A 14,555-nucleotide genomic window follows, 5' to 3' on the forward strand; every position below is an offset into this window, starting at 1 on the left:
AGCTCAACGCTTTCTGGAATTCATAAACTCCAATGCCCTGTATCACCTTATCCACACCCCCACCAGGGGCAACAATATCCTAGACCTAGTCATTACCAACATGGGTGACCGGTGTTTCACACCTGAAGTCAACTCCTTGTTGATCCGATCCAACCATAAGCTAATCACCCTTGATATCTACATCCCTCCCCCACCCCCCATTAAGGAAACCATGGTAAAAAATTTCTCCAAAGCCAACTTCATGCTTCTTAAGACAGAAGTGGTGAACTTCATGATACCCATGCAGATGGACAATACAGTTACAACTGCTGAATCCTACACAAATGCACTCTATAAGCACTTACACGAATGTATGGATTCTGCTATCCCAAACAGAACCAAGATGCTATCCTCCAAAAAAAGGAAGCCAATCTGGTGGTCCCCTGCCATAAACAAACTGTACAACAGAAGGAAGAAACTGTTGCAAAAGAGATTAAAATCCCATGAGTGGAGGAGCTCCCTGGTCAGCCTCAGTAAGAAGCTGAAATCCCTTATAAGATCCTCCAAAGCTAGTTACAAAAACAAAATCTCCACTAATTCTAATGACAACCACAAAGCATTCTATAGCTATGTCAATAATCTCGATGGCAACACCCAGATCTGCTCTGAGTTACAGCACAAAGACACAAAAATTACAGAACCAACTGATATTGCCAACATCCTGGCAAATAGGTTCAGTGCTAACTTTACCCCCCCACCACCCCCTAAAGGGCCCATATCTATACAGGAAGAATGCAGAGTCCCTGTAATCACAACTATGCAGGTAAAAGCTGCACTCTCTAAAGCCAAAAACACAGCATCCATGGGACAGGACAACATTCCAGGTTGCGTTTTACAAGAACTTCAGAACGAACTGGCTCCCCACTTAAGCACCATGTTCAATAATAGCCTCGCATCAGGCTTTGTGCCCACTGAATGGCACACAGCAACAGTTATCCCACTCTACAAAGGGGGAGCCACCACTGATCCCGGGAACTATTGACCTATTAGCCTGATGAGCCTGGTCTGCAAGGCCATGGAACGTATCATCATGGAACTCATAAACAAAGACATTGGTTGCCTCCAAACTCTGGATCCCACCCAGTTCGGGTTTGTGAAAGGCAGATCATGTCTCCTAAACCTGATCAACTTCTTTGAGGCAGTCGCCAAAGCTGTAGATGAGGGTAAGGTGGTTCACACAGCCTATCTTGACCTCGCCAAGGCTTTCAACACCATCCCCCATTCTGGAATTATAGCTAAACTCACTAAACTAGGTATAACTCCCTACGTCACAAGATGGGTTGCCAACTGGCTCACTGACAGAACCCACACTGTAAAAGTTGCAGACTCCAAATCTGACCTCAAACCAGTGACGAGTGGAGTACCACAGGTTTCCGTCCTGAGACCTCTCCTGTTTGGTATCTACTACTCTGAAGTACAGGCTAACACAGAAGGCCTCTGGCTAACGAAGTTTGTAGATGACTGCAAACTAGGAGCCATAGTCAAGTCCCCAAATGATGTGGACATCCTACAGAAGGGCCTCGCCAAGACAGATGCCTGGTATCAGAGCCATGGCCTCAAGCTCAATGCCAAAAAGTGCAGTGTCATCCCCTTTGGTAAAAGCTCTGTACCCATGAACTACCACATAGGCAACAATCTACTTAACACCGAATGTGTAATGAGACATTGGGACCTAGGTGGACAGTAGTCTCTCCTTTGATAGAAACATCGCCACAGTAGTCAGGAAGTCCTTCTACGTGGCACACCTCATCATAAAAGGGTTCTCATCCAGGAGACCCATTATAGAGTACACCGCCCCTTTTGAAATGTACCTCACAAGACATCTGCAGCAGCTGGAAAGGCCACAGAAGTTCCTCACAAAGAGGATTACTGGCCTCAAACAAATGCCCTACACTGACCACCTCAAAGAACTCCAGCTTTACTCCATAGTATTTCGCCTACCCCGAGGTGATCTCTGCCTAACATATAAAGCTATGTCAAACCCAGAGCTGTTGGACATGCTACACCTAAAGAAGTCCCAATCCCTCTGAGCTACACACTCTAGGAACCTAAACCTTGTCAGCACAATAAACAAGACATTCTGGAGGGATAGATTCCTGTCCCAGAGACTTCCCATACTCTGAAACATGCTACCCATCTATGTCAAGCAAAGTTCTTCATTAGCACTCTTCAAGAAAAGTCTTGATGAGTGGATGGGAAATAGGAAATACACCCCGGGGATCACTTCTGTGTCTCTGCTCGACAGTGGCACAGGAAAATAACTTTCTTGGGTGGTGTAAGCCAGGGAACCTTGTTGGCTAGGCTTACATAGGCCCTTGGGCCAATAGCCTAGTACCTACCTATGAACCTCTGAACCAAAGTTGAAATTAGCAATCGTCACTAAATTTTCTGATGACTGCAAACTTGGTACAATTGCCTTTCCCCTCCCATACTTCAGCACTTTAGAGTAAGGTAGATATTTATTTAATTCGTTTATTTACATTTTGTTACCTATGTTGACTGTCCTGGACAAATCTGGTTTTTCAGAGAGGACCTGGTATAGTAATAAGGAAAATACAAAATAATTTGTAGAAGAGAAAAAAGCCACAAATAGATGCCAAAAACACAAGCATAACAGCCAAAAGTATTCAACAATTTGCAAACTACATATGACAAGGATAAAATATACAAGTAGCCTAACATTTGCAAAAGACATATGAAAAATATAAGATATAATGGTAGCACAACACCACTGACTGCCATTGTCATTCAGGAATTTAGAAAACACAATGTGACTACAATGTGCAGAAATAGTTGAAAAAGCCTAAGAAATGTAAGCATTGCCTACTCAGAGTTCTCCTTACTAGGTATCAGTGCTCACAACTTTGTACACATTATTTTTCTGCCTAATTCTACAGTGTGTCTATGTGTCATCTGTGTTGGCCTGGGAATGGATCGGTGAGGTCAGTGTTCTACCCCAGTTACCAAAGTTAAATAAATAAATTGTTTTAGTTGGGGAATGGTGTATCGAATTATGTAGATGTTAGTGTAGTTTTAGTAGAAAAGAGAAAAGAACTATACAGGAAGTATGCTAAAAATTGTTAATCGGGGATAAAGAAATACTAGTGGGTTAGAAAGTGAAAATAAAAGTAAGACAATTAAATCCTGATTAAATGTTCATTCCTTACCTTCCACTCCTCTCCCTTTTCTTACGCACCCCTCCCCCTACTGGCCTTTCACCTTCTTGCCTCCTTCTCCTCACAAATTCTATTTTCTTCTGTCTCCGACCCTATTCCCAGGAAGCTTATATCTTTTCAACTCCACACTGCACTTCTACTGCCTTTTCTTTGCTAACTCCTGTCCCTCTACTCTCTCTTCTCATGCTACAATATGTAATTATGCTAAAGATGATAGTATTTAGATAGTCTAGGTAGTGTAAATCTTTGTAATCTAGTTTTAGGTTTCAATGTTTTAAGTTCTTTTCCCTGGTCTCTCTTAGTATTTATCTGGTTCTAGAAGTTGTATTGATGTTTAATAGAATGTATTTTTAGTATTTCCAGTTGCCTTCCTTTTGTAATCAAGTTGCTTTAGTTGAAGTGTTACAAGTCTGTAACTTGTTACTTGTAAATTGTTATTTGCACTCATTATAAATCTTTTATGACCATATGTGGAGCTTTTCTCCCCGGGCCTCTGCTGAAAATGGAAATATATCCAGTCAGACTAGCCCGGTTAACAAATGTAAAATAAAATAAATAAAATAAATAAATAAATAAAATAAATAAACATTGAAAATATTGTTGAAATTTAACAGAAAAAAAGAAGACTAGATAGTTAACGGGTTTATTTGGGGCATAGTTAGTTAGCAGGTTTATCTGGGATATGAGTGGTTTGAGGTTAGTTAGAAAATGTCTGTATGAGTCAAGGTGGCACAAATGCTCTGAGTAAAGCACTGTTAAAAAATTAGGTGATCTCACATTTAGGGCATGTGAGAGGTGGAATGTGGTAGGTTATAAATGTTTATCTGAAACTGGACTGGATTTCAACTGTTCTAAGTTCCATGATTAATTGTTAAATTGAGGGGGTTAGAAGTTTCCTCAGTAACACATGATAGCTGACAGTTAATGTTATGTGACAATCCTGGCTGACAGCAAGAGTGGGACAGCGGTTTCTTCAAGCTTAAATGTATAAAAAATAAATGTGAGATAAATCTTTGCAATGCAGTAAGTAAAGTAAAGTAGCTTTTTGCCTTAGTTGTTCATACCACAGGTTCAGCACCACAATTAAGTTACTGTGAAATAAAAACAGTTATGTGTGGCTTGTCTTTTAGGAATTGTAGGCTTGATGAATCAAAGCAGCCCACACAACTAGCATTGCAGGAGTGAACAAACAAAGCAATCACTGTTGAGGTGTGAATAAGTTAACAGAGTTAAAAAAATAGGTGATGTCACATTTAGGACATTTGAGATTTGTATTTAGGTAGGTTATGCCTGTTTCTCTGAAAGTGGATTGGTTTTCAGTTGTTCTATGTTCCACTGGTAAGACAGATAGATAAGTACTTGATGCCTTGTCTATGACTTTGGCACAGGTTTTGTATGCATGTAACAAACTTCTGTTATGTCTGAGTTTTCTAGTAGATGTAGACTAATAATGTCCTATATCACTGTTGTAGTATTCTTCATAAAAGGGATGTCCTGTCACATCACATTTATGTTCCCTGCACAGAATGTAGGGCATAAAAGGGATGTATGGATGCAACTACACAGAACTTCTTTTGCCACCAGTTCAAACAGCATTTATGGCAGTTGGTTTGAATGCCTTGTTGCTGTACTGAATATTTAGCAATACCAGATAAGTGGCCTGTTGGGGTTGTTTTTTTTTATTTTCTTAACTTTTCTTGGTCTTGCATTTTATTTTACTACCTGGAGTTCATATTGTCCAAGAAGAGAAAATGTCACAGTGGGAGGCAGGTTCCCCGTAAGGATCATCACGAACTATGTGTTTTTTTTTTGGGTGCTTCCCACGACTATTGTTTTTGTAGTATCTGTAAGGTATTTGTGCCTTAAGACACTCAGAAGCTGTTTGTCTTCCCTGGTCATTTATCTTGAAAACCACCAGCTTAAACAGTTAGCCCAAGGTACCATGGTGGAATCCTTTAACCCCAATATACTCCCGCTAGGTAAAAAGAAGGCCAAGAAGTCAATATACTCCCGCTAGGTAAAGAGAAGGCCAATAAGTCTCTTCTGGATTCTATAACTGTCCAGCCTCCACCAGACATCCCTCTAGAAGCAGGTAGTAACTCTGTAGGTCATTCAGCATTTACATCAGATTCCTCTACTGTGATGTCGCCGTAGACCGGCATGGATCTGTCTTTTTGCGCATCCTCTGAGGTTTTCCAGGCATCTGCTCCAGACGTCAAGAAGAAACCACAGTTGATTATTTCAGACGGTCCTGGAGGATTTTGCAGATATTGGTTAGGGAGGAAATTCTGGGTTTTCTTATCAAATCTCACCAAGGTTTGAACCTATGGTATTTCTTAGGGCCGATGTCCCGTCTAAGAAAAGACAAAGACTGAAGCATATTTTGGTCCAGCCTATGTATCCTCAAAGGGAATGGCAAGAGTTTACTCAGGGTTTGTTTTCTGCCTTAATGGCCTTAAAGCCTCCTCAAGGGGTTTCAGTACCCACTCCTCCTTGGACCTCTACCTCTAAATGGCATAGGGAACCTGATTCCTCAGATGAAGATTCAGTGTTTGGTGAGGGGTCTTTGTCCTATTCTTCACAGATGCCTTCACCTTTGTCTTATGGGTCTGATGAAGAGGAGTCTATTAGCCCTGAGTCTCCTTTCAAGGCATTGTCCTTTGGAGACACACTTACTAAGATAATGAAATTCTTTAAGTGGGATTCTTCTCAAGTGTCTGATATTCAGAGAAGATATTATGAATTGCTTCAGGTGGATACTCCTAAACTGTCAGCAGCTCCTCCTGTGTTGACTGCCTTGTTAAATACTTTCATTGCTGCTTCCATGTTTCCTGATTCTCAGACTCCTGCTCCTAAGAAACCTGATAGGTTCTATAAGGCTCCTGAGGGTTGTCATTTTTTATTTAAATGCCACTCTGGTGCTCCTGCTGTGGTGTCAGTCTCTTCGGACAAACTTTCTAAACTTTTGCCTTCTGATAAGTATAGTAGGGCAATGGAGAGGATTGTCAAGAAAGTTTCACTGCTTCTACTTTGGCCTTAAGGGATATTAATTACCAGACCCACAAGACTAGGTAAGCTCTTGCCTTGATTGCTGAGGCTTCTCAGGTTATCTCTGCCCTCTCTGATTCTGAAGGCAAATCCTCTACCTTATCTTTTTTAGATACTGCTTCTCAAGTGGCTTGACACTCTATTAAGTGTAGCTATGATGCTGCTGACACCTCTTCTAGGGCTGCGGCTTTTGGGTACATCATGAGGCGTTAGTCTGAGGACATTAAGGCCAAGTTGTTGGATTCTCCTTTGGATAATTCACATATTTTTGGGACTGCTGCAGCTGACATGTTTAAGTCTCTTCAAGAGAAAAACAAAGCCTTGGAAGACCATAAACATATTTATGTCTCTCCTATCCCTGAGTTCCAGATGAACTGTCCTTCTAGGCCTGCTTTCATTCACAGGCAACCCCACCAGGCCTCTAAGGGCAGGAAGGGTGGGAAGAGGGCCCCTTCTGCTAAGGCTTCTCAGATTTCTGTGGCCTAGAAGCCTCCTTTATCTGATAAGCTTGCTTCTCTTTGACAATTCACCTCCCCTTCTTTTAGACCAGGTTCATTTGTCTCTTTGGGTCTCCCTTTGTCTTCCAAATTGGCATCTCATCACTTCAGACTCTTGGGTTCTTTCTATCAACTGTCAGGATTACTTCATGGTATAGAAATCTCTCCTCCCTTTTTCAAGGATTACTCAACCCTCTTAATTTCCTAGAGGTCTAGAATCTCTGTTTAACCAAGGAACCATTCAGTCTGTCCCCCCTTCCCAAGTGGGAAGGAGTTTTTATTCCAGGATGTACCTGTTTCCTCAAAAGGAGGGCACTTTGAGGCCTATTCTGGTCTCTCCTGGCTCAACACATTTCTTGAGATCCCTTCTTTTTGGATGCTTACTCTCCAAAACCTGTTTCCTCTTTTACTACTCCAGGCTTTTCTGGTGTTTTTGGATCTGAAAGATGCATACCTTCATATCCTTATTTACTTTCTCTGCTGGAAGTTTTTATGTTTCTCTGTCTCTTCCTATCATTTTCATTTCTCTGCTTTGCCCTTTGGCCTCTCTACTGCTCCAAGGGTTTTCACAAAATGCCTAGCTCCTGTGATTGCCTTTTTGGCTGCAGCATTGTGACCCTCTGAATTTCAGTGTAGCCCTCCTTCCCTGTCTCAAGAATGAACATTTCACTCTCAACCAGGCTGGCCCTTTCAACCTCCAGTCCTTTTTCAAGAGCTGTTCACAGATGCCTCAGACATGGGACGGGGGCTTCTCTTGATCACTTGAAAGTTCAGGGTCTTTGGCCTCCCCATTAGAAGTCAGACCATATCAACATCAAATAGATGAGTGTGCTGATTCTGGCCCTTCAGGCTTTCACCCCATATTCTTTCCAGGCCCCTTGAAGATTAACACAGACAACAATACAGTGACATGGTATGTCAACAAGCAGGGGGCCACAAAATCTTACCTCTTCTGCAGGATGGTGCTGCAGGCTTGGGAAGTGGCTCTCAGTTATCAGTTAACTATTTAGGCAGTATACATTTCTTCAGAGTACAATCTAGTGGCAGACTCTCTGAAAAGGTCCAAAACACAGGCTCACAACTGGATGCTACACAGGGACGTGTTTCTAGACATTGTCCATCGATGAAGTATTTCTCAGGTGTATCTTTTTGTCTCCGCTCTGAACCAGCAGCTTCTTGTATTCTGTTCCAGAATGACATGCCATTTGGAGTGGAAGACAGATGCCTTTTGCCTTACTAGGAAGGGGATGTTTCTTTATGCTTTCCCGCCTCTTCCTCTACTTCCAAGAGTCCTGCAGGAGATTCAGCTGGACTTCCCAAACATCTTGCTAGCAACTCCTTTTTGGCTGAGACAGCACTAGTTCCCCCTATTAATGCATCTGGCCAGGGGCAATCATCACAGGTCACCTCACCAGTTGGATCTCCTCACACAGGATAAGAGGTCTCACATCCATCCTCACTTGTCCACTCTGCAACTGACATTGTTTTGATCCATTTTATCTTTTCTGAGGACATGCTCAGGGTTTTACTGGAGGCAAAGAAACCCTCCACCAGAAATTCTTTTATGTCCAAATAGGAAAGATTTTCACTCTGGTACTATGCTAGTAATCAGGACCCTTTTTCAGTGTGGGGGGGGGGGGTCTCTCTGGGCATCTCTTATTTGTGTGAGTTCCTTGAGTCTGTCTTGTTCTATTCTTCTGTGAAGGCCCATTCATCAGCCATCTCTGCTTGTCTACCTTTGAATCCTCCTTTGACTACTCATCTTGAGGTCAAACAATTTCTTAAACGTATCATGCATATTAAGCCTCCAAGAAAACCTATTCCTCCTCCTTGACACCTTCATTTTGTTTTGGAAAAATTGACTCAGGCTCCTTTTCAGCATGCAGATTCTGCTTCTCTGCAACATTGTACCTGGAAAACTGTTTTGTTGCTGGCTCTTACTTCTACTCAGAGGGTTTCTGAGCTCCAGGCCCTAATGGCCGTTCCTCATTTTTTTTTGTTTTTTCACAGGGACAGGTACCTTTATACCAATCCTTCTTCTATGCCCATGCTGTTTGTCTTCCCTGGTCATTTATCTTGAAAACCACCAGCTTAAACAGTTATCCCAAGGTACCATGGTAGAATCCTTTAACCCCAATATACTCCCGCTAGGTATGTCTTTAAACGACATTGGAGAAAGTGTCAATATCAAGGTGCAGGTACTCCACGACTATCGAAGCCAACCATCAACCAAAAAAGCAAAAATCAATAAAAAAATGTTTATACTTGAACAGCAAAAGAACTTTATTCCATGGGTTGTTAGCACTTTCACGTCTACTCTGGACGCTTCTTCAGACATTGGAGAAAGGGAAAATTCCATTTTTGATATTTTGAGTTTTACATATTTTGATTGTCAGTCTTTTTAACTTTCAATCTTCTGAAGGGAATCTGTATACATACACATACATACACATACACACACACACACACACACACATATATATATATGTATATATATATATATATATATATATATATATATATATATATATATATGGTTCCCCTTCAGAAGGTCGAATGGCTGAAATCTCAAAATTCATATGGTTGAGACCATATGCTTGAAATTTCAGAAGCACGGCCTTCTGAATGGGGATCGGCATACAGCACAGAATGGGAGATTTCCTTTTTTGCACTGTAGTGCGATCTCGGAGTTGGAATAAATACGTAGCGGGGGCTGTGGGTGGTGCAGGGGGGCTTGCCCCCCTGCAGAAACATTGTTTTGTGTTTTTTTTTGTTTCACTTTCAGAAGGTCGAGCTTCTGAAATTCGAGCATATGGCTTCGGCCATATGCATTTCAAGATTTCAGCCATTCGACCTTCTGAAGGGGATCTATATATATATATATATATATATATATATATATATATATATATATATATATATATATGTGTGTGTGTGTGTGTAAAAACCACGGTGGTGGTGCTGCGGTAGCGTTTTCACCTCACAGTAAGACGCTGACCGGTTCGATTCTCAGCTAGGGCATCTTCTGCGTAGAGACATGTGTGAATGGGCGTACCTTCATTGAAGGTTATGCATCCGAGCTGGTAACTCAGCATGTAAAACTCAACTACCAATCATTAGTGGACCGGAGTTCCGCTGTGGCGACCCCTAACCAGGAAAAGCCGAAAGACACAAACAAATATATGTATAAACACAATATGTATATGTGTATGTGTGTATATACATATATATATATATATATATATATATATATATATATATATATATATATATATAGATAGATAGATATAGATATATATATATCATTGACAGAGTTGTTGATTTAGCTGCCAAGTTTGTATTGGGCAGTTTTGTCCAAGTTTCCCATGAAGTTTCATCCATAGAAGAGCCTGGTAAGGGAAGTGCATTAACTAAAGAGATTTTTGCATTGATGATAAGCATTTCTTAATATGGTGGAGTGCTCCAATGTTTTGGTTTATGTCATTTACAATGTTGTCAGTATGTTCTTTAAAGGTGAATTTGTTGAAATAGTGGCATCTAGGTGTTTGCAGTGCTCTACAATTTCAATTATATTATTATTTATTTGGGCTGCTGGGTTTATATTATCAGTTTCATTCTTGTGGCTAAATTTCATAAGCTTTTTTTCTCATTTAGAATGGCCTTAGAATTCAGCGATTTTAGTAGAGCTTCTGTGGTTTACTGAATCTGGCAGATCAGTGTGAATAAATTATTAGCACTAGTTATCATTGTATAAATGCATTTCATCAGAGAAAATGATGTATAGTATAGGTCTGAGAACAGAGCCTTTAGATTCACAATGTTTGACATAAATTTACAAGATAGGTAGTTTTACACACAACAGTTTTTTTCTTGTTTTTTTATGTAGCTTGTAAACCATTATAACACTTGTATACTGCATCTAAAGTTTGGGAGTCCGTCAAAGAATATGTTATGTTCATAACATCAAAGACTTTAGAGACTTTGAGAAAGACAGCATCAATACTGCAGATACTGGTAGATTATGCGGCAGCATGGCTATTTTGACTAGGGCAGTTTGGGATCAAAATTATGTTGTGGTTTGGTTAATTTTTTATGGTCAGTTATGTAATCTATTGACTGGGTATATATAAACCCTTTCATGTAGTTTGGAGGAGGGCTCAGAACTGAGATAAGTTTATTGTTTTCCACAGTGTCCTCTTTTTGTTTTCCTTTGAATATTAGTATGATTTTAGCATCTTTCTTTAAGAATGTAAAATGTCCTTCCTCAAGACATATATTTAAATGTTTTATTTATTGATTGATTTTCATTTTTAAATAAAGTAGAATATTGATCCCAATGGACACTTTTTCTGGATTAGCCTGTGAGAACAATATAATAAATAAGGTTTGCACTTTCAAATGAATGCAAGTATAATGATGAATAGTTAAGAATGCTTTATAAGTATGCTATTGGCACTAAAACTAAGAATACAAGTAGAACACAAAAAGTAACTATAGTAAAAAAGTATCAGTGTTTAAACTCTTAGACATTTCTATGCCTGGCTCAAGGTTTACCATCGATATTGCGAAAGGCAAAACATTTGCTGTTCGCAATAACTAAAATAAACTCTGAAGCCTAACTCTCCACTCCTACACAATGTTGACCCAAATGATCAATATATTTGAGTCGACAATGTCACCAAAGACATCACGTGATAGCCGTATAGGAGCCTATGTAAATCAAATTCCTATATGACAAATCACATTTTTGCAGGAGGGCAAGCCCCCCCTACACTCCCTTGTGGGGGGGCTGTACCCCCCACACCCCCTGCTACTAATATATTCCAACTCCAAGATCGCACTACAGTGAGAATATGGATGAATTTCCACTCCCCAGTGTACCGTGATTTCCGTGCATATAGTCGAACACGCTTATGCGAATGCAGTACTGCATTCGCATAAGTGTCTTCCACTATCCCATTCAGTTTTCATTTTGTGTACAACATTCTGATTTTCAGTAGCATACGTGCCAACAGAATGTTGTTCGCACAAAGGATAGCAAACCCTGGCTCGAAGTGCAGCTTATACAATAAATATTTGAAATATACAGTATATACAATTAGGTGAAGTGAGAGAGGGAAGTAAAAGTGAAGGAAAAGTTAATATACAGAAACAGAAAGGTGGGACAGATGAGAAAGGAAAGGGGAAGAGGAAATACTTCATGGGAAGAATAACAGACCACTAGAGCAGGAAGAAAGTAAAAGTCTAGAGAGAGAGAGAGGGAGAATGAGTTTGTTATGCTACGTATTGCATATTGTTTACGGAAGGCTTCATTATTAATTTTTTTTAAGTTTGTAACAGAAGGTTTGCTAAGAACAAGGATGTCGAGAGGCGTACTCACTGTATGCATTTCAGTACAGTTTATCTGGAGTGGGGGGGGGGGGGTAGAATCTGGCAGGCACTAGGAACCAGGACAGGAAAATGAAAATGTAAGAAATAAAATAAAATAAAATACATGGCAGCTCATGGTATCGGACTGCTATGACACCAATGATGTTGATGATTTTCCTTTTTTTTAATAAAATATTCTGGCAGGTATCAAAGAGATACTATTTATGCAGTGTGTTCTAGGGAGGCATTTGTGGATGACATTTTTTTTAACCTAATATCTTTAATATATTTTTGCTGGGTTAGTCAAGATACATTAGGACAGCTTGCCAATGTTTTGTTGTTGAAACAAACTCTACTCTTTCATGAGTAAAGTGAAGTAAAATCATGTGCAAGTTTCTGGCTATGTGATGTGAAAGAAATACAGTAATGTAACCATGGTCTGTTATTTTCATTATTTTAAAACTTGTAGGCTCAAGCAGATTCTCTGAGTAGGCAGTTGGGATGGGGGCGGTGCATATGTACAAATGGAATGGCTGTACTTCTGGCTTGCTTTGCAAAAGTAATGTGCATTTGAATGTCTGCAAAAATTTAAATGGGAAGGTATTCTGTTTTTTTTGACCCACAAAGATGCACTTTTGGAATGTAGTGCTCATGCTGCTTCATCATGGAAGTAATTACCATCCTAGCATATGGCTGTCAATGATCCATTCAGTGGGCAACATTGTAAAAGGGGTGTGGCTTGGTCAGCAGTTTAAAGAAGTGCATGTACAGCAATGTGTTGATGTGTGTGTGGCTTTTGGGGGCAGCAGTCTGGCAACTGTGAGTACAAATCCCATGGTTACGAAGGGAGTAATTGTGTCTTTAGTGGGAAGGATTCCCATATTCTACACATGGGCTAGCTAGTGTTGAGAAAAATTTGTCAGGTAGTATTTTCCTAGAAGTAAGCAAGAACAGAATTTCATGGGATTTTGATCTTACATTATAGGTTTTATATCTTTTACTCAATCTTTTGACAGAAGGGGGGGGGGGTGGTCTAAGAGTAGGATGCACTTCTGGTTAATTAGAAAGCATTTTGTCTTTTGAAAAACATTGCAACGATGTTCTCCTTTGTGGACCTTTTATTATCCACATTACCATCTACAGCTTCTTCTCTTCTGTTCTCTTCTGCCCTGTCATGCTTTTTTGTCAGGTTCCTAACCAGGCATTTTTAATTTCCTCTGCATGTCTGCATGCATTCTTGTTCACTTTAACTGATGACAGATTTTCCTCAATTGTTGTCCATATTGATATCTACCAAAAGTCCATCCTGGCACTCCTTATCAACATGACCTCTGATTCTCCTTTTTAGACCATGTTACCTCTGTATCAGACATCTCAGGTTCCTTCCCACATTACTTTCATTCCTGTAGCATAAACTGTCCATGAGTACAGTTCTTTCTTTACTGAATGCCCAAGAACTCTTAATGCCCTTATTTGTCTAATGATAGCAGCTGTTTTTCATATTCAACAATGCTTCCATTCAGTATTCTGATTAGTCGGGCTGCATGGCCAATATTTTTACTTTGTTAAGTTTAGAGAAGCTCATTTTTGTGGTCCTTATTGTATTATTAAGACTTACATTGCTTTTTGGAGTCTCACCAGTGACCTTGCAATTTTGTGATGCGACATTACAAAGAAAAGCTTTAAAAGAAGATACTCCTTTTTCTAAGCGACAACTTACCATGGTATCTTGTCAGACTTCAATTCTGTTAAACAGTTTAGTATACTATCCATGAAGCTTTATTGAGAAGTCTGTATTTGTGACTATTCTTTCAAGTAGCAGAACAAAAATAATTCTGTTAATTGAAGCAGAATGTTTTCATGAAATGATATTTCATTTATAATATATGTTGACTGAACATTTTTATATAGTATGTTTTTCAGCTAATAATATATATTTTTTTTATTTTGAGCACAGGGTGAAGTTGGACCACATGGCCCTCCTGGCTTACCAGGGGAAATTGGAATAGGAATCCCTGGTCCCAAGGTGAAAAATACATTTTAATATAAAAATTTTGAGCATGTTTGACTAAATCAAAACAGCCACAATAATTTTTCTTTTTACATAAAATGCAATATACTATGTGGTAGACAGCTACACAGGTCTGTACTGTGAAGAATTAAGTAGATGGAGATGTAATATAAAGGATTACGATCGGGTCGCAGATTATAACTGGCTTATTATGTGTTTGAAACATGGATGCCAAGAAATTCACCTCAAGAGAGAAGCTCAAGAGATGAATCTTGGCATCCATGTCAAGAACACGTAATACAGGGTTATGATCTGTGAGACGATTATAATTCTTTGTAATGCATGGAGCTTTATCTGTTCCACATACTATTAGATACAGGGAAAAATATCACTAACTGTTTTGCCGGCTTTAAA

At 39.7% G+C, this 14,555-nt stretch overlaps 1 protein-coding gene across 1 annotated transcript in view; it reads left to right on the top strand.

Moving 5' to 3' along the window:
• The window catches only part of COL28A1 (collagen type XXVIII alpha 1 chain), a 914,882-nt gene that overhangs the window by 664,232 nt on the left and 236,095 nt on the right, over window positions 1–14,555 (top strand). The window contains exon 23 of the mRNA XM_044075485.1: window positions 14,088–14,156. Coding sequence (XP_043931420.1) covers window positions 14,088–14,156 — 69 coding nt within the window. The remainder of the gene's footprint in view (window positions 1–14,087; window positions 14,157–14,555) is intronic.

The sequence above is a fragment of the Protopterus annectens genome, chromosome 6.part1 (genome assembly GCF_019279795.1).
Source record: "Protopterus annectens isolate FY-2018-M chromosome 6.part1, PAN1.0, whole genome shotgun sequence".
NCBI lineage: Eukaryota > Metazoa > Chordata > Ceratodontiformes > Protopteridae > Protopterus > Protopterus annectens.